Below are 24,570 nucleotides of genomic sequence, written 5' to 3'. Positions count from 1 at the left end.
GAATGGTGTGAGAAAGTGGTCTAGTTTCAACCTTCTGCATGTTGCTGTCCAGTTCTCCCAGCACCATTTGTTAAAGAGACTGTCTTTTTTCCATTGGATGTTCTTTCCTGCTTTGTCAAAGATGAGTTGGCCATACGTTTGTGGGTCTAGTTCTGGGGTTTCTATTCTATTCCATTGGTCTATGTGTCTGTTTTTGTGCCAATACCATGCTGTCTTGATGATGACAGCTTTGTAGTAGAGGCTAAAGTCTGGGATTGTGATGCCTCCTGCTTTGGTCTTCTTCTTCAAAATTACTTTGGTTATTCGGGGCCTTTTGTGGTTCCATATGAATTTTAGGATTGCTTGTTCTAGTTTCGAGAAGAATGCTGGTGCAATTTTGATTGGGATTGCATTGAATGTGTAGATAGCTTTGGGTAGTATTGACATTTTGACAATATTTATTCTTCCAATCCATGAGCAGGGAATGTCTTTCCATTTCTTTATATCTTCTTCAACTACCTTCATAAGCTTTCTATAGTTTTCAGCATACAGATCTTTTACATCTTTGGTTAGATTTATTCCCAGGTATTTTATGCTTCTTGGTGCAATTGTGAATGGGATCAGTTTCTTTATTTGTCTTTCTGTTGCTTCATTGTTAGTGTATAAGAATGCAACTGATTTCTGTACATTGATTTTGTATCCTGCAACTTTGCTGAATTCATGTATCAGTTCTAGCAGACTTTTGGTGGAGTCTATCGGATTTTCCATGTATAATATCATGTCATCTGCAAACAAATGTATTTATTCTTTAGTTTTTTCTCCCAAGGTCTTCAAAGTCCATGCACAGTTATTAATATATATTTATGCATATATGTATATAGAAGCATATGCACATACTAAATATACTACTAAATGAAAAAAAAGTAGCCATAAATGTAAAGAAATTGAACTGTCTGCTTATGTTTTTTGATATTTAACTACTTTTATTTTTGGGGTTTTTTAAAAAAATTTATATATTGTTTAAGTTACATCCAAGTTAGTTAGCATATAGTGTAACAATGATTTCAGGAGTAGATTCCTTAATGTCCCTTACCCATTTAGCATCCCCCCAACCCCTCCGGCAACCTTCTGTTTGTTCTCTATATTTAAGAGTCTTTTATGTTTTGTCTCCTTCCCTGTTTTTATATTCTTTTTGCTTCCTTTCCCTTATGGTCATCTGTTTAGTATCTTAAATTCCTCATATGAGTAAAGTCATATGATATTTGTCTTTCTCTGGCTGACTAATTTCACTTAGCAGAATACCCTCTAGTTCCATCCATGTGGTTGCAAATGGCAAGATTTCATTCTTTTTTATTGACAAGTAATATTACATTGTATATATATACCACATCTTATTTATCCATTCATCCATTGATGGACATTTTTGGTTATTTTTAACTTGACAATTCAAACTGTGTGTTCCTACATCATACACATAGATCATAGATTTGTAGTAATTTATAGGTTATAAATTTGTGCAATATTTGTAAAAAAAAAGGAAGAAAAAGAAAGAAAACAAAAAAGACCATAGCCTGGACAAAAATCTTGTTTTTATATGAACATTTCAATAATCATGTGAATCCGATCATGATCCTTCATATGATTCCTTCTCTACCAATCCAAAATTTGAAAAAAGTGAAGAACGATGAGAAGAAAGCTTTAACCTTAGATATGTTAAGAAAACCCTTCTTAGATTTCAGTTCTTAACTTTAGAGTAGACCCTTTCATTTGCTGCTCATAATGTATATCAAATTTCTCATTCAGTGCTACTGTAAAGTGATTCTTCCAGTCTCCTGCAATCCCTGCAACAAAAGAGAAAACATAGTAAATATGTTGTCCAGCCAGAATCATGACATTCTCTAACATTTATTATATTCCTCTAACATTTATTATATTCATTAACACCTAATCAAATTTTATTCTTATAATCTTCAATTATAAAAGTAAAATATATACCATAAATAGTATACACACACACACACGCACACACACACACACACACACACACATTTGAGCAAAGAAATATTTGTCCTGATTATTAAAAAACAAACAAAACCCAGAAAATTTCTTTCTCTGACTCTTCTCTCTTGTGCTACTTTACTTAATTTTTCTTCTACAGTTTCCTCTGAAATGTCAGTACTTCTAAGACGAGATCCATGTTTTACCCACTCCCAAGATATGAAATATCTTCAAACTAAAACTCAAATCCAGGCTTATGTCTCCATATCCAATTGCCTATCTGATATTGCCACTTGGATTCCATGTAAGTGTCTCAAATTCAACTAGTTCAAAATTAAATGCATTTTCTCCCCACAAAACTGTGCTTTCTTTGTGTAATTTTCCATAACTTGGTTAATGACAACACTAGATATCCAAGGCATAAATTCATAAGTTGTCCCTCAACTAATTCTAATTCTATATTCATATTCATAATTTTTTCATATCCTTTGCTTCCTCTCAATTTTTGCTTCTGCTGATAGTTAAGCTTCTCAACATTTCCCAGCCTTGTGTTATTGCAAGTCTAGCAGGCTCTTTTGTTTTCCATTATACCCAACCCTCTCCTGGGAGAAGGAGTATCTTAAATTAGTAGTTCCCTTGTCCCCTGAACTCAAGGAGGTCTCTTTCATAATTAAATAACCCAAAAAGATAGAAAATATGTGTCCTGAGAATTGAGTAGGGTCTGAGGTTATAGCAGTATGCAGCCCTCTACAAGCTTGACTACTATTTTAAGTCCATCATTTTATCATAAAAATACACGTGGACACTATGAAAAAGAAGACTGAGATTATTTGAGAAGTAAACAATGAAAATATAATCCATTTGTCAACTCTCTTTTCAGGGGCTCTCTACTGGTGCCAGTGGCAGGTTTGCTATTCCTATTATTTTAAAAATTCCTGACCCTCTCACTGAAAGTTTCCTTCAAAGAGCAAGATTTTCTCTATTCTGTTCTGCTTCACATATCAGCAAGACCGATGTCCCAATACTCTGCATATTCTATATGCCTTTGGATTTATAGACTGACCATATCTCATCAGATAATTCCTCCTCTCAATAGAATGTCACCTCACTGTATTTTGATATTTTTGGTTAAACAAAGCTGTATGTGCCACAAGTGTTTTGAAGCTTAATCTTTTTAAAACAACTTTAATAAGGTGAACTGATATACAAAGAACTATACACATTTATTGTGTACAATTTGATGAGTTGTATATTTGCCACTTAGTCTTGAAAAATGTTTACCACTTCGTGAAGGTAAAGCTCATTGTTCCAGGCTTGTTTCCTCATCTCAAAGTGAGGTAACAAAGAAGTTTTCTTTTGAGTGTCTAGTTTGAATTTAAAGAGAATTAGAATTTTAAAATCATATACATTTATATAATGTATAAATTTATGTATATATATTTATATATGTATATTTATATATGTATATACATATATTTATATATGTATATTTATGTATATATATATTTATGCATATATATTATGTATATAATGTATAAATTTATGTAATATATATAATATAATTTATATAATGTACATGGCACAGCACCAAGGCCCACAGACTTTATAAATGATTGCTAGTAGGGTCTGGTATTAATGCTGGTACTAAGGCTGGGGTGGCTGCTAGCCTTTCTTAATATGCTGCAGATACTAAGTAATCAATAAGTAGTAGCAATTTAGTAGTAGCAGTAGTAGCAGCAGCAGAAATACTAATGTTTTAATGCCTCTGTAGAACTGGTAACTCAATACAAAAATCACTCAAATGTAAAACAGCTCTGAAGAAAACAAGCTGGGTCCACAGGCTAGAATAACTTCAACAGGTGTTTGCCGGTAACTATTTCAACTTGTGACTTCTTATAGCAATCGGGGCAAATTGCAGGACGAGCTCACCCTTTCTCATGAAGGGAGAAACTTTTTGGTTCATGATTTCTTCTGGTAGTGTTGTATAATTGGTAGATGGGTTGTTCTTCATCTCCTGAAATGAAGTATGTTGTATAATCTTGTCCACAAGCTCTTCTGATGGCTTCCTTCCCAGAAATTGTATCACTTTTATCACCTCTTTTCTGATATCCTAGAGAAAAAAATATTTTGAAACTTTAATTACTAAAGTTAAATATATTGCTATTTGGATTGAGAGAGAGAGAGAGAGAGAGAGAGAGAAACTCTTTTTCCCCACTGACATTGGCTTCAAATTAGGTTTCAAGTGAAAATAAAAACAAAACACTTCTTGGAGAAGTGGAATTTTTTTTAACTTCTCTAGGCATTATTATTTTATCCATAATGTAGATATAAAAGATGCTTCAAAGATTGTTAGAATCAACTAAATTAGCTCATGTTTATAAAATATTTTTTATAGTTCTTGATGTTTATTTAGTACATGCTCAATAACTATTATCTAACAGTATGAATATACACTCTCAAAGACTATAGTCTCACCTATAACAGATTAAGTTTTGGGCTAAAAATATGTACACAGTTTTCATTTTTCTCTAATTTATTGATGTACATACTGAGAAGCAAAGTAACCAAAAAGATTAAGAAAAATTATAAAAACTCAAATAGTCAACATGGAACATCAGATGTATATGAACGAACCATAGCTATAAACATCCCCATTCCTATGTCACTCTTATAGTGTGCCCTACCATCCAGGAAAATCATCCAATGCAACTATTCGCAATACCAACTATAACGCTTATCTCTGGTGTATAGTTCCCTTTACAAAGAATGCAATTTTCAAATTCTCTGTTCTAAAAATTACAGCTTGCCTGTCAAGCTTCAGCTCAAGTATCACCTTCTTTGGGATAATTTCTTTGAACTAATCCAGTTTGAGTGAGATAACCCTATTTTTGCTCCTATAAATTCCCATATAAGTCTTTATTCTCATAATTTTATTTACTTGTCTATCTTCTACCAAAAAGTTTGTATATCTATATATAATATTAATATATCTTATTCTCTTTCTACTTGATACATTGTAGAAACAAAGGAAAACTAACTTATTCATTCTTAGGCACCTTACTGATTCAAATTTGGAGGAGACTTCAACATGGTCATTATCAACCAAAATAGGGAATAAGTGAACATAGACCCTGGGGTGGGAAGGTTGAAATGGTTAGATTAGTTAATAAATTTTTTGTGTGTGAGTTTTAAATTTACTCTTTTCAATATTCTAGTTATAGAGCATAATATTAGGCAATATAATAAACTACATATCATGGTTGTTTCTGTTTTTCAAATTTGTTATACTGTTAAACTCTGTAAAGAAATAACACTTCAGTTTCTAAAACATTATGTATGATTTTATTTTAAATTTGTTCTGATCAAAACAACTCTAGAATTTTTGCAACATGGATTTTAATAACTGTACAAAGATGTGAGCAAGAAACAATTATTGATTGCTTTCTTGGTGCTAATAAAGAATGAGAGAAGAAAAGACATTTCTCTTAATAAAGAAACCCAGGATTTGTCTATTTTTGCAAAAATTATTTGTGTACATTTGAGCTTCAACCTACTACTCAATTTATGGAATAGAATACTCAAAATTTCTAGAGTTCTTCCATTTGCAAGTTTTGAACTTCATTCATTCCACTTTCCATTCCCATAAACAACAAAAAACATCAACATAAAACCTGCCGTTCTAAAACTGATCTAATCAACCCTGTGCCTTACTTAATAGTTTTCAAACATACACATATTATCCACAGACAATATATGATTTGGTTTTGCCCAATTGATGTGCATATTTGACGTTTACTCTTTTTCATTCCGATATCATACTTAATTGTAGGACAAGAGCATATATCATGATTCTTGAGCCTATGTATATTTGGGTGGTTTCCAATTTTTATAGTTATGGAGAATGCTGCTTTGAAGATTATTGTACATATAACCTAATGTACACAAACCAGAGTTTCTCAAGAGTATATACGTAGGCATTTGGGAGTGTTAAATCCTGTTTGGTTGCCCTTCTTAGATAATGACAAATTGTTTCCATAGTGTTTCTTATCTTCTGTATCTTCTTATACTTCTATCAGTAATATGGTACTTCTCAATGGTCCACATTAACTGACTTGTTAATTGTCAGTTTGGTGCGTGAAATGCCATCTCATAGTGACTTTTGTTTTGTGTTATCCTGATTACTAATGAAGTTGAGAAAAAATACACTATGAGGAAATTTGAGATCATCATACTTTTGCATATTGCTGCTCTGACATTCTGTTTATTCTCTTCTTCTGGAAGTTTGAGTTGATAGATGTGGGATCGTATCACTATCCCACATATCTATCACTCTATTTTTAAAGTATTCTACTCATCTCATTGTAGTACATTCTACGTAATTTCCTCTGCTCCATTTCCACTTCACTAACTTACTATTTAGCCATGTTCTGTCTGTTATATGAACCATCTCTTAATTTTTTAATTTTTAAAAATTATTTTAGAAATTCTATTTTGCTATTTTTTTCAAATCTGCTGAGTCAATTTTAGTAACCTCTTCTTTCTTTGTAAAATATTTTTCTTCTTTTATTTCTTTAAACATATTAAGAATAATTATTTTATAGGGTTTACCTGATAATTCCAACACCTATAGATTTGGAGGCAGTTGACACTTCTTGTCATCATGATTCCTTATGTGTTCATATCTGTGTGCGTGTGTGTGTGTGTGTGTGTGTCTGTGTTTGCTGTTGTTTTTTGAACTCAAGTTCTTTCAAATTTTATCTTTGTTAATTTTTTGAGACTCGGTTTAAATATATTTATTCACGGAAGAGTTCTATTTAATAGCTTCAAATCTGTGTTAATGTATCTGAATTATTATAACTTTTGGAGATGCCTGAATCATCTATTTAAAGACATTTTTGTATCTAGAGCCTTGTCAAGTGTTAATATTTTAGAAACTATTAAGTTGCCCATATGTTTTCTTTTTTAAAAGTGTTTAATTCCAGTTAGCTAACATACAGTGTTATATTAGTCTTAGGTGTACAATAGTCCATAGGTTTTCAATTTCTCACCTCCTTCATGTCTTCATAGAAGAGAAAAAGCACATGTGGATTCTTCCTCTTTTCCCACCAAGATTTTGCATGTTTATACCAGGAACCATAAGGCACTAAAGTTAGACATAAAAGCAATGTAAGGGCCTGGTATCATCTCTATAAAGCTTGAAAATGAGTATGTAAACAATAGTAACCACAAATAAATATAAATAAATGATCATGGAATGAAAAATAGAGGTCAGTCACAGATATTAAGCAAATTTCTCTGCAGCAAGAGAGGCAAAGTATGTTGAATAATCCATGTACAGAAATACATTCTAGACTTTCAACATTATGACATGGTTTATGACATGGTTTACGGTTAATTATCTGATTAACTTGATTCACAGCTTATAAGAGCATTTTTGAAATGTGTGTGTGTGTGCGTGCGTGTGTATTTGTGTGTGTGTGTGTGTGTGTGAAATCAAGTTGTCAGTGAAGGGAGTTGAGTTAATGAAACTATTAATGATCTTATAATGAGAATTCAGTCTAGGTTGAAATTTACTATTCATAAAACTAGCTTTTACAATTAAAGCTGGTAACTATATAACTTTTTATTATATTACTAGCAGTTTATATGGTAGGGATGTTTTCTTAGGGACTCTTAGTGTTATTCTCATTTTTAAAAAGTTAGAAGACTTTTTTTATTTATTCTTGAGAGAGACAGAGAGACAGAGAGACAGAGAGACAGAGCACGAGCAAGGGGGGGGGGGGGCAGAGAGAGAGAAGGAGACACAGAATCTGAAGCAGGCTCCAGGCTCCTAGCCTAAAGTGGAGCTCCAACCCATGAACCGTGAGATTGTGACCTAAGCCAAAGTCGGATGTCCAACCAACTGAGCCACCCAGGCACCCCCAAAAAGTTAGAACATTTTGAAGATGACGTGATTTTCTCAAAAGTGGTCTCTCTTCCCTTTTCTTTTCTCATGCATATACCAGTGTTTCACCCAATAAAAAGCTGACCAAATAATATAATGCTGTGTGAGTCAATGCTGTGTGAGACAAGACACTGCTTTGCATTGTCATTGTCCACCACTTCTGTCCTTTGACTCTACTGACAATTGTTTTTAACATAAAATATTGTATATATGTATGTATATGTATATGTATATGTATATGTATATGTATATGTATATGTATATGTATATAATTGGATAATTGGATGATCTTTTCATCCAATTTGCAGAGGTACAACATTATCTTTCTCTGACTTACAATATGGGTTTCGACCATCTTTAGACATATGTTTAATTTGTGATGGTTTAGCATAAATTTTTCCAAATTACAGCAACAAACATAAAGTCCATATATTCCACTTTTATTGAGTCAATATTACCTTCTATGGATATAAAGACATTATTACCATTTTTTTTTGCAATTATTACGACAGGATCAGAATGGTCTTCTTTAGAAAATACTAGACTCTCTTGAATCCTTTCTTCCTCAACTTTAAATAGTTGCTATAGTCTGGAGTTAATTAAAAGGTAAAATTTCCCATAATTTCTGCTCTAATAACTCTTGTATGGTTCTGAGAAATCTAGTTAAAACATTCAGACTGTACCCTGGATGAAAAGAAAAAGAACTTTGTAGATACTCAGATTTCTTCGTGAATGCTCATCCAACAAAGCACTTGAAATTTTCCTTGGAAACAAATGGGCACTCTCCCTTTTCTATTTCCTTGCCCCCTTATTCAATAGAGTTGTAATGCTATGAGATACTTTTTCTAATAAAAAGAAATGATACAGAATTGGACACTGAATCTCAGTCTCAGAGAGGAAAATGGCTACCTCCAACCTCCAAACACACTTTTATATATTTATTTTTAGGCACTGAACTGGAGTGTCCAGATTCTGCATTTTCCATCCACATCTGGAAACACTGTGCTTGCTCTAAAGTTCAAAGTCTTCTAGAATTTCTGTTTCAATTAAGGATCAGAGAAGATAGCAGACCACAACAGACAACAAAAATATTTGCTCAGAGACGTCATTTGTCTTGTATCATTTACCTTGAAAGAATTCCAAGTAAAGAAGGTGTCCTACCTTGTCCATCCATGAATCTCTCCACAAACTCTTCAAAAGATCCAGGATCTGGATGGGCATTTACCATTAGAAAGAAATAATAAAAGGAAACAGCGACATCTTTGGCGTTCCGGCAAAGATAGATCATCTAAAAGGATGACATTATATATTACGTCACTTGATTTTTTTCAAACATAGTCTCATCAAGAAACATTTATCTTTCCAACTACAAACATAATACATATTCATTGTAAAAAGTATATAAAATATATAAAATTATAAAGAAGAAAAATTCAATAACCTGAAGTGAAAGTATCTTTTTATTCAGTGCCTGTTCTCACTTTTCATTTTGTATGCCATTTTCACGTATAATAACTCATTTTAATGTCACAAATGCAGTCTTTCATGCAGTCTTGGAGGGAACAAACGTATTTAATGGGGGTCTATTTAAATGCACATTGATCACAGTGAAAATGTAATCTTCACTAACATCGTGTTGAGTTTCTGTACTACATGCAGAAGAAACACCAATCGGAAAGAGCAGTCAGGAAGCCTTGGTTAATTGCCAGTCCGGCACTAAAAAGTTCTATCATCTTGTGCGAAGCACCAGTTTTGTATATAAATTTTCTATCCAGTAAGCAAGTGAGTTGTGTCTGATCTTTACGGTCTTTTCTAGGTCCAGTACACAGTGCTGCAGGAAAAGATCTGCAAAAGGAAACTTCAGCATTCCTGTGGTCTCCACTTCTGCGCTCAGGAACCTGAGCCTTGCCATCAGGGAAGGCTGTTCATGACTCTCCACTGTTTACTGGATTTGATTGGGCTCACTAACTTTTCTTAACTCTTCAAGTTTCTACATTTGCAAACAATTTTAAAGATTTCTTGTAGTATATTCTAAGAAATATGGCTCTCATTTTTAAAGTCCTGCTATAAAAACCTCCAATTACTGCAGAAAAAAGGTGAATTTTCTTTTCTTATGAAAGCTATCAATAGCCATATTGAACTTTTCCAATGTAATGTAACACTCTCCTTCTTGCGTTTTGCATACTAGCTGAATAGAACTCATTGCCACTGCATGCATGAATTTACTTCAGATCTTTACCCCTTGCATTTCTTCATGCTGTTCCCTCTGTCTTGAATATTCTCTACATCTCAAAATACTATCCATATTTTAAAGCTTGGTTGCAGGTCTTCATGAGGCTTTTTATTTTCTCAGATAAGGGGTGGGGATAACAAAAGCAATCCCTCTTCCCCCTAAACTCCCATTTAGTTTATCTTATCTTCATTTTGACAGATACTATTCTATACCCCAAAGTTTTTGCCATGCATGCTATTCCTGTCTTGGAGGGAAATCTAGATCTTTCTAAAAGATAGAGCTTTGCCTGTATTGCTCTCCAGACAAAGTTGCTAGTTTACCCACAATTCTCTTGGGATCATAATCCACTTTAAAATGCTATACTTGAAACAACCCTGTTCCTGTGATACTTCATACCTCTCACAACTAAAGCTTGTGGTGATTCCCTTGCTTTAATTGAAAATATGAACATCTGCCTCATTGTATTACTCTCCATTCCCAATCTTGTCATCATCCAGTGTAACTTTAGTATCTGTATGCATGAACCATCTAATTCACTAAGTTCTTGTATTCATTGATCATTTCCTTTAGTTTACCACAGCTAACCACTTTTATGACCAAATCACAAATAATGTCAGCACCCTAAAGGTTTCACTTCTGAAGACCTATGCTGGAACATCATGTTTTCTTCCAAGAAATTCCTACTCCTTCTTTCTTCCTTATCAGTTTTTCCCAATATATCTGTCCTGAAACAATTCCAAGGTCTGAAATTTATTGTCCTCAATGTTTCTTTTATGTGTTGGTTTGACCCCCTTTCCCCTCACTTTTTAAAATTCTCTTTTAGCTCCTGGTTCATCACTGTAAATACACTTTTACTAATAGTCCCAATCCATCTATCTTCTTGTCCCCCAGTGAATTACCTCAGAAATGCTCAGGACATGATTCTATCTAACTGTTTGATTGATGTCTGAGATGATAGCCAGTTTTGTGAATGCTAAATAGTTTAGTGAAGACTAAGACTATTGTAAATGGATTGTATCTATTTTCATTTGAGACCTGAAGGGGCCACAACCCATTCTCCAAAAGAAAAAGAGGTAACTTGGTCAAATCTCTTGAAAAAATGGTGATTGCACATCTCCCGAAAAATATATAAATGGTCTAATGAGAGAAACTTTATGTAATGAATGATGTCAGCAGGATGTACATGTTCCATCTAGGATTGTTTTGATGAAAGTTAAACAACAAACAAGAAACTAGAACCTTCAGAATTTTGGACCATCGATCTCCATAAAAATGTCAAACACACCAGCTATCATTAGAGTACAAAATAGAAATGTTTCCTGACTGTGATAAACCCCCAATTTTGTTATTACAACTGCGTATAGTACTTTGATATCTCATACTTGTAGCATATAGGGTTGTGGTATATACTAAAGAAAGCTAGAAAGGTGTTGAGAAACAGCATCAATAATCCAAGATGTAATGTTTTAGGGTTATATATCATTCTCTGTAAAAACCAAAACTGATCACGTCAATCATCAACTCAAAATGTCTGTAACTCCTCATTACCACCAAATAGAGTCCAAACTTCCTAACTTAACTTCAGTATCTGTTGTGATCAAGCCCTAGCTTATCTCCCTTCATTTATCCAGCCAATGTGTATAGTCAACCTAGCAACTGAAATGAACTTGTTTCAGATCATCATTAGGGTTGTCTCTGGGATTGTATAGACTAACTCCAATACATCTTTTAAATATCAGCTGAGATGTTACTTGTTCTTGAATACCTGCCTTACTGTAATATCTGGGCCAGAATTCTCTTACTTGACCTGTGACACCTACTGCATCGTCTGCTTATTTGTCCCTTTCCCCCAGTGGACCATGTGATCATGAAGACAAGGCTTGCACATGTATTATTAATCCTTACATTGCTGGCACACAATAGATACTCAGTAAATAATTATTATATAATACTTGTCTGGTTTATCTTTTTCTAGTTTGCTTGAATGGCTCAACATGCCAAGTACAATAGTTTGCAAAAAGGAATACATTCAATACAATCATTAGTAACAAATACAAAAGTAGCTACCATTTACCAAATGTTTATAATATACTAGATACCGTGTTAAGCACTTAACAAGCATTATTTCACTTAATTCCTATAACAGCTCCACCAGGAAGATGCTATTATTATCCCCTTGCAGATGAATACCGTGGAGTGGCTTAGAGTTTACCTGCTTTTTTTCCAAATAACCTCTAGAGTTGGAGTTGAAATATAGACTCTAACTACACTGACCTTAATCCATATTTATTAAATATCTGTAGGTTCCATGAAAGAACAAATAAATGTGTATAAGACACAGGATGTTACCTGACTTGATCATTGCAAAATTATTTTGAGTTGGATGACTTTTTTTATGTTTATTTATTTTTGAGAGAGAGAGCTTGTGCAAGGCGGAGGAGGGACAGAGAGAGAGGGAGACAGAGGATCTGAAGCAGGCTCTGCACTGACAGCAGAAAGCCTGATGCGGGGCTCAAACTCATGAACTGTGAGATCATGATCTGAGCCAAAGTCAGATGCTTAACCGACTACAGCCACCCAGGTGCCCCGACTTGGATGAAGTTTTAAGAATACTAGACTCTGGTTACCTTACAGTTATTTTCCCAAAATGAGGCTGGAAGAATGTCAGCTGGCAGATGAGTCTTCACTATTCTAGGAGATGCCATCTGTTTTAATTGTTTTACTCCTGATTTTTAAAAAGTTAAAGGTTATATACAACTTCCAAAATTATAAATATTTATGTGGATTTTATAGATATTTTTAAAATAGAAGTAACTTTAAGATTCTATATTGTATTCATAGTAATAATACATACTCACTATGATAGAAGTTTACATAGAGGAAATTATAGAGAAAACAACAAGATAAGATACAATATTTTCCAATATTTTTCCATATTGGAAAAAATAAGTATTAATATTTTGGTGAGCAGCCTTCCATATAAATGCAGTTGACCTTTGAACAACATGTGTTTGAACTTCCCAGGTCCACTTATATATGAATTCTTTTACAGTACAATACTATAAACGTAGTTTCTCTTACTTATGCTTTTGTTAGTAACATTTGCTTTTCTCTAGCTTACTTTATTGTAAAAATACAATATATTAACACATGTATAACATACAAAATATGTGTTAATCGACTGTTTACATTATTGGCAAGGTTTCTGATCCAGTAGTGGCCATTAGTAGTTAAATCTGGGGGGAGTCAAAAGTTATATGCAGATTTTTTTATTGTGTGAGGGGTGATCATCCCTAACCTCAGCATTGTACAAGGGTCAACTGTATATCTCTATGCCCAGTCTCAGAGCCATCTAAATACCACACATGCAGACAGAATTTTTTGTATCTTCTAACTGATTTTTCTTTAACATAGTATATCGAAACTACAAGGAACATAGGCCAACCTAATTTTTTTAATGATTTCATAGTGTTATTGTATCACATTAAGCTATTCCTTTTTTTGATTAACGCTTAAGTTGTTTCTAATTTTTCACAATATTTAAAGAACCTCTGATGAATATCATTTTGGATATATCCTTGAAAATTTACATATATTTTTCTAATGTTTAAAGTATTATCACATTCAGCCATATAGGGATAAATGCTTACATATTACTAGACTCTACTGAAGGCATATAAAAGCTATTCTTATTCACTCTATATCAGACAAATGCTATACCATAAACTCTGTCAAGATTTAAATTTAAACTTATGTACTCTCCATGTAGAGGACATCATACTAATTGTCACTCTTGCTTCCTCTCTCTTTTCTTGCACCTGCTATAGCCACACTTTAAAATATATGTAAACAGCTTTAAACATCTACTTAAATATTACCATTCATCAGCTCTTCTCTTCTGCACTCCAAGAAAGGTATTCGATTAAAAATGACATCTTCTTTGCATTTTTCCACATCACCCTCTTTGCAGATCATGTATACAATTTCACTAACCCAGGTTGTACCTGTAAAAATTAGACAAACCTTAGTGTCTCACTGACAATGCAGGACTGATGATGCAGGTAGTGGATTTATAGCTGGATAAAGTAGGAAGGTACCAGTGCAATATTATTTGAAAGATAGAACAGCCACAGAACTTGGGGCATCTGGGTGGCTCCATCTGTAAGCATCTGACTCTTGATTTCAGCTCAGATCATGATCTCACGGTTTGTGAGATTGAGGCCCATGTCTGGCCCTGTGCTTGGGATTCTCTCTCTTCCTCTCTCTGCCCACCCTGCTTGTACTCTCTCTCTCAAAATAAATAAACTTAAAAAAAAAGAAGCATTAAAAAAAAAAGAATCGCCACAGAATTCAAGAAATATTTCTTCTAATACTTACTCTTGTAAGACCCAAAAATAGTCTCAAGAAATAAGGATGAATATTGTAGTAAGACACGCCTATGGTAGGAGTCCAAATTTGTCCATGATTAATTGGGACATTATGCAAGCTGATAACAATTTGGGATTTAAATTTTTACATCTAAAAAGTAGGGAGGCTTGATTTATCAAAATATTCCTGCAAGGAAAGCATTGTATTTAAACATTATCAGGAAAAACAAAGAAGAATAAGACATAGTTCCTCACCTCTAGGACAAGTTAACAATAAATACGCTTAGGGCAAATAAAGTCATACAAGGGAAAATAATACACAACTGAATGCTGAGCTTAATTCAAAGAAAGAAAAGATGGCTATTGGAGTATGGAGGAAGAAAGCTTTCAGGTAAGTCTTGAAGAATGGACTAAATGCAGGTGGGCTAGAAGGAAGAACTGAAAGAATTGAAGAAGCCAGAGAGCATACTCTCAGAGTCTCCCACATCCACATATGTGCTATTCCTTCAGCCTGGAACCCTCTTCTATGAGCTAAACTTCTCATGTCTTTGCTTTGCTCATTCTAAGAAGCCTCTGAAAGGCTCCAAGTGAGGTGCTCCTTCTATATGTTGTTGCAATACCCTACTGGACTTCCTTCACCCAAAGCGGTTTCATACTGTATTGTATCTGCCACTTTATTTATATTTACCATCGGATTATAAACACTGAGAGGGTAGAGATTAGGTGTGTTTTGTTCACCATTATATCTCCAGTGGCTAATATTACACTTGTCACATAGCAGGAACTCAATAAATATTTGCTAAATGAATAAATGAGAAAACAGAAAAGGAAAGCTCATGCAAAGAAATAGTGAAGAGGCAGGCCAGTGAGAATAATCAGTCCCTACATTTTTTGGAATAATGTGAGTAAGGAGGTGTCATTTATTCATTCATTCATTCATTCATTCATTCATTCATTCATTCATTGTTTTCAACATATATATTGAGTACAAGGTTGTCACTATGCTAAATGCCAAGAATACACAATTAAATAAGATATGGTCACTATGCTGATGTTACAGGAGGATTTAGACTACCTTTTCTGTCTAATAGATATCTGTAAATACTGTGCCAAAATACAAAATGTTAATTTTGAAAAAAGAAAAAAAAAGTAAAGAGACTTGAATAACAGAAGATACACTGAAGCACGCTTTAGCCACAAACTTTACTGATAGCTTCTTATGCCTCAACTTGAGTCCCCGTTCAGAGGATACAGAAAAGAATAGATCGAATCCTTGCCTTCTAGTGCTCAGATGTGCTTTTGAGAGTTGCAAACAATGCTTGATAATTACAACACTTCTTTTTTCTTAAGATGCTGTAATACAGGTGGGTACAGGAATTCAAAGGACTGCAAAGGAGGAACATTTAACTCAGTGTGCTGCTGCTGCTGTGATGTTTCAACAAGAAATGCCTTCAAGAGAACATGAGAATTGAACTTAGCCTTAACACATTATTGGCATTAGTTCACTGGTTTTGTGAGTCAGAGACTGGTTCTACCAAGCAGAACTGTCTTTTTTTTTTCAATCAAAGGTCACATACTTAAGAATAATATAGTGGTGAAGAAAAGAATTGGAAATAGATTATAAAGCCTAAATTGAAGAAGAGATAGGTGGGGAAGATGCTGCCAAGGCAAGCAGACAGCAAGCATAAAATTCCTTGTAGTTCATACTGAAGAGTTTGAGCTTTTGATAAGTTTTAGAATGGCAATGTTGTACACTGAGCAAGAGAGTAAGATTATCAGGATTGTGTTTTGGAAGAATTCCTCTGGTGGAAGGGTAAAATAACAATGGAGTGAGAGATATTTAGTGCTTAACATATGTAGCAACATTTAAACAAATGTTTAAATGTAGCAACCAGAGAAGTCTGGATCAGATCTTCCTAATTTCTCAAGATCTATGGCTGTAAAACTTCAGAACTACGAGCTAATTTCAGGAAAAAAAAAAGATGTTGCTTAAAAAAGGAGTTTGGGGCATAGCCTTAAAGAAAAAGAGCTTTAGCTGAAAAAGAATTTTTAAAAGTTTGCAAAAATTGCTTATACTTTGTTTATGTGATGACGATAATGACATTAGATAAACACAGTTGGTAGTTTAAATTTTTAGTTATGATTCTATATTCATCCATTTATATTACATAATTTTCTAAAGTGGCCAACCATACCTATCTCTCAATGTGCTACTCAGGTTATAGGTACAGATTGTGCTCTTAGAATACAGCTATGATATTCCACTTTTTCTATGTCTAAACTACTGTATGTTTCACATGAAAAATGAGTATGGTAGAAGTGAACAGCTTAATATTTACTATTCAAGGTGGGTTTGTCATTTCTAGGTGAAAAGAGAATGACATTGACATACTAAGGAGACTTACCAGATTTAGGATAGGTGGCAATGACAATGTCATCTGGTCTTGCCTGGAATGTCTCCACATCATCCCAATGTTTTATAAAATCTTTATACATCAGAATTCCATGGATTTTGCCAAAGTATTCACAATAGTCAGAAGATTTGGAAGAATCCATCATAAAGCGGTACACTAAAAGAAAAAAAATGTATGTTTTCCACTTTATATATACTTTAAAATATTTTAACATTAATAATAGCTCTAATTGAGGTTCTATTGGGTGTCTAGCATTTCTTAGCTATTGAGCATTTAAGGTAAAAAGCATATTGAAGGAGTATATAATATAGTCTTGGTGTTTTAAGAATCTCTACTATTAAGAAGGTAAGTCTAGCATATAAAAAGAGTAAGAAAGTACAAGGCACTATAAACTGTTTAACTACATTAAAATTATATTTATATACAATATTTGACATAGAAAATTCCATGATGAAGGATAACACAAGAACACTCTATTTCTGTACAAATTGATGGGGTATATAAAGAGATGAATATGCTCAAAAATACAACAATATTTTGGTAGATAATCACTCTGATTAAATATGTATACATTAAATAACAATAAAGATTGATGGTAACATTCGATAGCTATTGCCATATAGCTTCCTTAGTTCCTGAATATATTTCATTTAATTAAAAAATTCAAATGCTCAACGAGTGTATATAAAAGAAGATAAAATGAATGAAACTGTAATGGATATTTCTAAGACATGGATTCCTGAGGGAATAGAAGATTCCTCTGGGAACTCTCACATTACTTCTAATTTTCTCTTTCACTTGATTAGTAAAGTATTCCCATTGAATAACTTGTCTGAAACTTATAAGGGTAAACAAGATGGTTATCACAGATAATTCATTTCCTGATTCCATGACAACCCATTTTGTGCTCAGGGTTGGTCATAGAATTTTTAATTAAGCAAACTTTCCTTCATTGACTCAACTTCTTCTACTATCTTTTCTTCTCCATTCTGTTTGTGATATAGCATCTCAACAAATTTCGTCCGTCTTTGATATTAGCCACTCTAGATCTCCTTTTTATTCATCTGTGTGAACCAGACTAATGCAAATCCACCATGATGATGTCTCTGTGACCTGAAGCCTTCTTGAGCACGTCACCTCCTACCCTTAAGTATACCCTTGGGGCAAAATGTCCTTGATCCACTCTGGAGACATGACTATGACACACACTTATTCTTAAACATTCTCTTCTTGGATGGTCCCCTAGCAGTGCTCCCAGCCTGTAGCGTTACAAAAGCAAATCTTAAGGGAGGTGGGGTTACAGAGATCTACTTGTCTTGTGTGACCCAACATACTCTTTTGTCCGTAAGTCCTCTTAATAAGCCATTTCTTTTTTTTTTCAATATATGAATTTTATTGTGAAATTGGTTTCCATACAACACCCAGTGCTCATCCCAAAAGGTGCCCTCCTCAATACCCATCACCCACCCTTCCCTCCCTCCCACCCCCCATCGACCCTCAGTTTGTTCTCAGTTTTTAAGAGTCTCTTACGCTTTGGCTCTCTCCCACTCTAACCTCTTTTTTTTTTCCTTCCCCTCCCCCATGGGTTTCTGTTAAGTTTCTCAGGATCCACATAAGAGTGAAACCATATGGTATCTGTCTTTCTCTGTATGGCTTTAATAAGCCATTTCTTGTCAAGCTGGACTTGGCCTTTTTCTTTGGTTTTATAGTTCCTTCAGTCTTTGGAAGTCATTTTGCATATACCTCCCTCTCATGAATCACTCTTGCTAAAAGCTGCCTGATACACTTATACATTTGTAACTGCTATGGCTTTTATTGTCTTTTTCAGAGAGCTTGTAGTATAACAGGAGCCTTCTGGAGGTAGCAGTTCTTTTAGCCACTCAATGTGTTTCCTTCAATATAGAGAATCCCAATTCATGAGAGATGCATTATAAAGAGAAAACGAGGGTCACCTGGGTGACTCAGTCTGCTAAGTGTCTGACTCTTGATTTCAGCTCAGGTCTTGATCTCATGGTTTGTGAGTTCGAGCCCCACATTTGTCTCACTGCTGACAGTGCAGAGCCTGCTTGGGATTCCCTCTCTGCCTCCCCCTCACCCTGCTTTCTTTCTCTCTTTCTCAAAATAAACAAACTTAAGAAAAAAATAAAGAGAAAAATGAAATTGCAATTACCATGACAAATGGATTCACCTAAAATAAGAAATACCTGATGGTAAACTTTTAGTAAGAGAAGTCTTACAAACCAAATCAAATGAATAGACCACTGACTTCTAAAGGCTATTTCCAGTCATGTTTTCCCCACTATATTTGTAGCCTGCACATTACAGATGGAGACTTTCAGATGTTGCCTCCTAACTCCCAATCACTAGCACCTGGCACTAATTCCATGGATTCAGTCCCCGTCATTTCCCTCATTTTTTTCCTTTGCACTCACTGCTCTCCTTCAGAACCTATCCAACTATTGATTGAATATGAAACTGGCTTTCCAACTGGCTTTCCTATAAAAAGTGAAAATCTCTTCTTTCTACAACCACCAGTAAAAGGAAATGGATATTCTTTACTAGGCATTTACTTTGTGCCAGATTTGAAAAGTTTTATTTTAAAATCTTATTTATATGTCATAAAATTACATCAAAATTACATCATTACATCATTACATCATTAATTAGGTTAAGTCTGTCCTGCATCAGACTCCTTGAAGACAGAAAACATATTTTTCTTATGCAAGGAAGGGCAAAAGTGCACATTTTTATGTATACATGTAAATGTGCATATATAAATATCTATCTATCTATTTATTTATTTATTTATTTTGTCAGAGAGAGACAGAGAGCAAGCAAGCAAACTGGGGGAGAAGCAGAGAGAGGTGAGGGAGAATCCCAAGCAGGCTCCACACTGTGAGCATGGAGCTCCATATGGATCTCAATCCCACAAACCATGAGATCATGACCTGACTCAAAATCAAAAGTCAGATGCTTAACAGAGTGAGACACTCTCAGGCACCCGAAATATCCTTATTTTTGATATATAATTGGTGAAAAAAATTAAACAACATATAGAAAATGAAAGTGCCTTCTTTATCCAAACTAGAGATAATCGCTCCTAATACCATGATATTTATGCTTCCAAATATTTAAATGTATATAAAACCTATACACTTATGTACCTAATTTAATTTGTATTATTATTATTTTTTTAATGTTTATTTATTTTTGAGAGAGAGAGAGACAGAGTGTGAGTGGAGTAGGGGTAGATGGAGAGGGAGACACAGAATCCAAAGTAGGTTCCAGGCTCTGAACTATCAGCACAGAGCCTGATGAGGGGCTTGAACTCACGAATCTCAAGATTATGACCTGAGTCAAAGTTGGACGCTTAACTGACTGAGCCACTCAGGTGCCCCTAATTTGTATTATATTTTACATTCATTTTGTACTCTATTCTTCCACTATATAATGTGAGCATTTTGCTGTTAATATATAAATTCTGTTTTTATTCTTATAAATTATACATAGAAGTCCATAGTATGGGTGTAATATAGAATATAATTCTTTTTTTTAAATGTTTTTTGAGGTTTATTTATTTTTGAGACAGAGGGAGAGAGAGCACGAGTGCGGGAGGGGCAGAGAGAGAGGGAGACAAAAAATCTGAAACAGGCTCCAGGCTCCAAGCTGCCAGCACAGAGCCTGATGTGGGGCTCGAACCCATGAACCGTGAGGTCATGACTTGAGCCAAGTTGGACACTTAACCGACTGAGCCACCCAGGCGCCCCGAAAATAATTCTTTAATGATGGAAATTCTTGTTTTTCCCAACTTTTTTTAGATATAAGTAGCACTCTAATGAATGTCTCTATGTTTTTCACAATTATCTTCACAGTGACAATGGAATTGCCAAAATAAAAGGTATATTGTTAAATATTTTTTAATCACTAAAATTATACCAATTTGCACACTATATGAAATTGCCTATATTCTCACGTGCTCATCAGTATTTGCAAATTATTTGTTGTAATCTTTCACAATTGAAAATATATGTTTTTAAAACTGTGTTTCAGAGATATTCTATAACTTTTTGTTTTCATCTCTTATAAATTTATTGGCTTTTTAAATTATTTTGATCCATTTTGTCTATTAAGGCTGTTACTTTTTCCTAACTGATTTTTTACCTAGTAATTTACTGTTGATTTTATATTGAAAGTATGGCTTATTTTTCTGTTTTATATGCCAGTAATATTTAAACTCTTTTATAGTTTAATATTTAATAATATTTAAATTAATATTTAAAGTCTTGTATAGAAGTTTATTGCTCATAAAATCAGATGTGTCAAATTTTTGCCTTATGTTTGATATGGTAGTGTAAATATTTCAATTCATATGTTCATATAAAGAGAAATACATGTGTTAAAAGTTTATATATTCCTTTTAATTTAGATGATTAATGTGTACATAACAAAGAATAGAATATAATTTTAAGAGTGTGGGCCCTAAAGTAGACCACACTGCTTATTTTTTTAATTGTTTTTTAAACCTTATTTATTTATTTTTTTAAAGCAACAGAGTATGAGTGTGAACAGGGGAGGAACAGAAAGAGAGGGAGAGAGAGAATCCCAAACAGGTTCCATGCTGTCAGAGCAGAGCCCAATGTGGGGTTCAAACTCACTAACTATGAGATCATGACCTTAGCCAAAATCAAGAGTCAGATGCTTAATGGACTGAGCCACCCAGTTGCCCTTAGACCACCTCATTTAAATCCTTGCTGTGCTATTTGAAATTATATAATCTTGGCAAATTATTTCACCTCAACTGAAGTATAAATTCCCATTATATAATGCTTAATAAGCATGAGTCCGTATTGTTATTGTGTCAAATCCATATGATAATAGAGCGTAGAGAGCAAGATGGAGTCTGTCATGTCACGTAAGAGCCTGGGTCAAGCAATGATAGTAGCGGTTAAGGGTACTGCAGCCCAGCGAAGATACCCCCCGGACCAGCATCAGCTGACACCCAGAACTGATAACAAGCAGAAACAGAGGAGGTCTGCAGGGGGCCCAAGACCCTTTCAAAAGGGGAGGATTTTTGCAACAAACTGTCAGACTCTTCAGACATGACCCTTCTATGTCTGACCACTTAAAAAAGTCAGCTGCCTCTGAGGGCTCTGCCTGACTGATTTCTGAACAGAACTGAGGTCCTTCACCACTTGAACATAATAGGCAATACGTGCTGGATGCTGACCTGGACGTGACCGAAGCTCAGCTTTGAAGCTTCGACTGATTTCGCGTTTGGTTCATTAACTGACTTCCCACACCCTTCTGTTGCCTTGTTGGTTGTGTAGTGTGTCTTCTATTCTGCTCTGTGTGCTGTGTAAGAAACCAAGTTTAATCATATGGTGAAATGACATTGAGTTTGGAATCCTGAGCCTGCTTTATGATTATGATTAACTTTGCCTTATGATTCAATAAAGCTGACAATGTGGAAAGACACAACTTGCATGTGTGCCTTCACAGCCGGCTCATGACAAGGAGCCAGACACTTATGACCTTCTAAGTTAGAAACAGTACACATTACGTGGTAATATCTCCTTTCAAATCAGGGAAAATATGTGTTGTCAAAATTCCCAAGAATATATTTCAGAAATATAAAATTATCTGGCAAAACTGATGATCAGTTATCTGTTTTATCATTGGAGAGAGTAAAATCTGTAAATATCCAATGTGACTTTCACACAATGTGACTTCTAGGTGTTTACTCCACTAAAGTTCTTTGGGACAACCCAGTATAGCATTTATTTCATTTCGGCCTCAGATTACACACCAGAAGAGAGACAAAATGAAAAATTTTTTCAATTGTTGTTTCTGACTCAAGAATGGCTTAATGTATGTTTTGGAAACCACAGAATAACACTAGTCCTGCATGTTCTTACTTAAAAGGGAAAAAAGTTCCAGTTCCTATTGGCAAACTCAACTCTTTCAAGACCTCTCTCTCAAGTATGTTAGATGTAATCTCACCAGAATTATGACATTTTGATTAAAAATCAGTTTTGTTAATAAATCACCTTGTTCCTTAAACCTTCTTTGTTGTCAGAAAATAGAAATCTTTCACTAGAAGAAATGTGTATAAAGGTGTTGCTTGCCCAACCTACTGATTTGTTTATTAATGTGAACAACTTTCTCGGTATTCTGCCAAGTTTGCAAAAATTGGCTTACAGTCAATTGGGAGTAGCTGATATATCATTCGGCACTTGGCTGACTTCTAGCTGCCCCTTCATGGTCAATTTTGGTCTCAGGGTTAAGCGAAGAGGCATATAATAATATCTATTTTCTTGTTAACCTCTTTTGGTAAATTATCTCTTATCACAATGTATGGACTTACCCTCTAGATGATCTCTTCTTTCTTAAAAATTTATTTCAGTTAGAAATTGTCAATTTTATTTTCTAACTCAGTATAAAGGTTATTGTGGTCTAGAAACACCAACAAAAAATTGTTAAAACTGTGATTTATAAATTCAGTTGAATTCAGAAAGAATTTTTCTTTTTTTTCCTCTTTTTTCTTCTTTTCTTCCTGTTTTCTTTCTCCCTTTTTCTATCCTCCCCTCTTCCATCCCTTAATCTGACTCTCATTCAGCAAATAATTTCTGTGAGTGCCTACCTCATTTCCAGACACAGTGTTAAGTGTTGAGCAAACTGTGGGCAGTGCAGATGTATAGGGCTTGCTCAATCCTCATCATCTTCTGCTTACTTGGATTTGGGTAAAATGGCTGGAAGCAGAGAATATCCTTTTCTCCATCAATCTACCCCAGCCTCAGCACTATGTCACAAAGCAGATGCTGAAAAATACTTGTTAAATTTAATTGCTAGATCAAATCTCTCTGGGCTTTCCAATTTTAATTAAGGACTCCTAGATAAAATAGGTACTATGCTGCCAAAAATCTACCTGTCAACTATTTACTAAGGACTTGGATATATGCTGTATTTTTTCTGATGTATCTCACCTAAAAGTAATGATAATATTTACAAGGCCCATGGTACTATGAGACTGGTTCTGACATATTTCACAGAAGTGATCACCAGACTAGAAGTCACTCTTCATTTTAACTGTTTCTACTCTGCTTGCTCTGTTTCCTTATTAATGAAATGGATAACATCCATTAATGAAATGGATAACAGCATTCAGGACTTACAAGGTAACTATGATATTGTAGTTTTGTGTTAAAATTATTTAAACAGAAAAGCATTATGTAATGCAAGATTTATTTTTAATGACAAACAAGGGACTTAAAAAGGCTTTAACATGCTTTACATTATTAAGTAACTAAAGTATTAATATAGACTTTATTCTCTCTATATTTCCTTTTTTAACAGTTTTGTGATATATAATTTGCCCCTAAACTTTTTATATCTAAAATTTTAATATTAATATCAGTAATAAAAATAAAAATACAACCTGTCCAGATGATCCTGGGAAGGAAACTGGATGGTCCAATTTAGTTTTCTTTAAACTCCACTCAGGTTTTAGGCTGCCAAAAAAGATGAGAACCACTTATGCATTTGGGATGTTTCCGGTGAGCTTTTATTCTCCATGCCAGAGAAGGAGGCGGAGATAAATTTGTGGGGATTGGTCTTCTGGAGTCTGTGATTCACTGG

The 24,570-nt window shown here is 34.3% G+C and overlaps 1 protein-coding gene across 2 annotated transcripts; it reads right to left on the bottom strand.

Moving 5' to 3' along the window:
- Positions 1–1,313: 1,313 nt before the first annotated feature.
- On the bottom strand, positions 1,314–24,518 carry LOC106977022 (sulfotransferase 1E1). 2 transcript variants are annotated; one of them, XM_015074488.3, is made up of 9 exons: positions 24,371–24,511; positions 22,163–22,287; positions 16,927–17,091; positions 14,033–14,158; positions 12,782–12,879; positions 9,083–9,209; positions 7,026–7,120; positions 3,907–4,087; positions 1,314–1,820 (listed from the first exon to the last, which is right to left on the bottom strand). In XM_015074488.3, exons 3-9 carry the CDS (start codon positions 17,078–17,080, stop codon positions 1,708–1,710), a joined length of 894 nt encoding a protein of 297 aa, XP_014929974.1. In that variant the 5' UTR covers positions 17,081–17,091; positions 22,163–22,287; positions 24,371–24,511; the 3' UTR covers positions 1,314–1,707. The 2 variants fall into 2 exon arrangements, with proteins under 2 accessions (XP_014929974.1, XP_014929975.1); XM_015074489.3 differs by lacking the exon at positions 22,163–22,287 and having other exon boundaries at positions 24,371–24,518.
- Between the last annotated feature and the right edge of the window lie 52 nt (positions 24,519–24,570).

Source organism: Acinonyx jubatus, chromosome B1 (genome assembly GCF_027475565.1).
Source record: "Acinonyx jubatus isolate Ajub_Pintada_27869175 chromosome B1, VMU_Ajub_asm_v1.0, whole genome shotgun sequence".
Classification (NCBI taxonomy): domain Eukaryota; kingdom Metazoa; phylum Chordata; class Mammalia; order Carnivora; family Felidae; genus Acinonyx; species Acinonyx jubatus.
The sequence above is the reverse complement of the archived record's forward strand: the minus strand, read 5'-3'. Positions and strand labels throughout refer to the sequence as shown.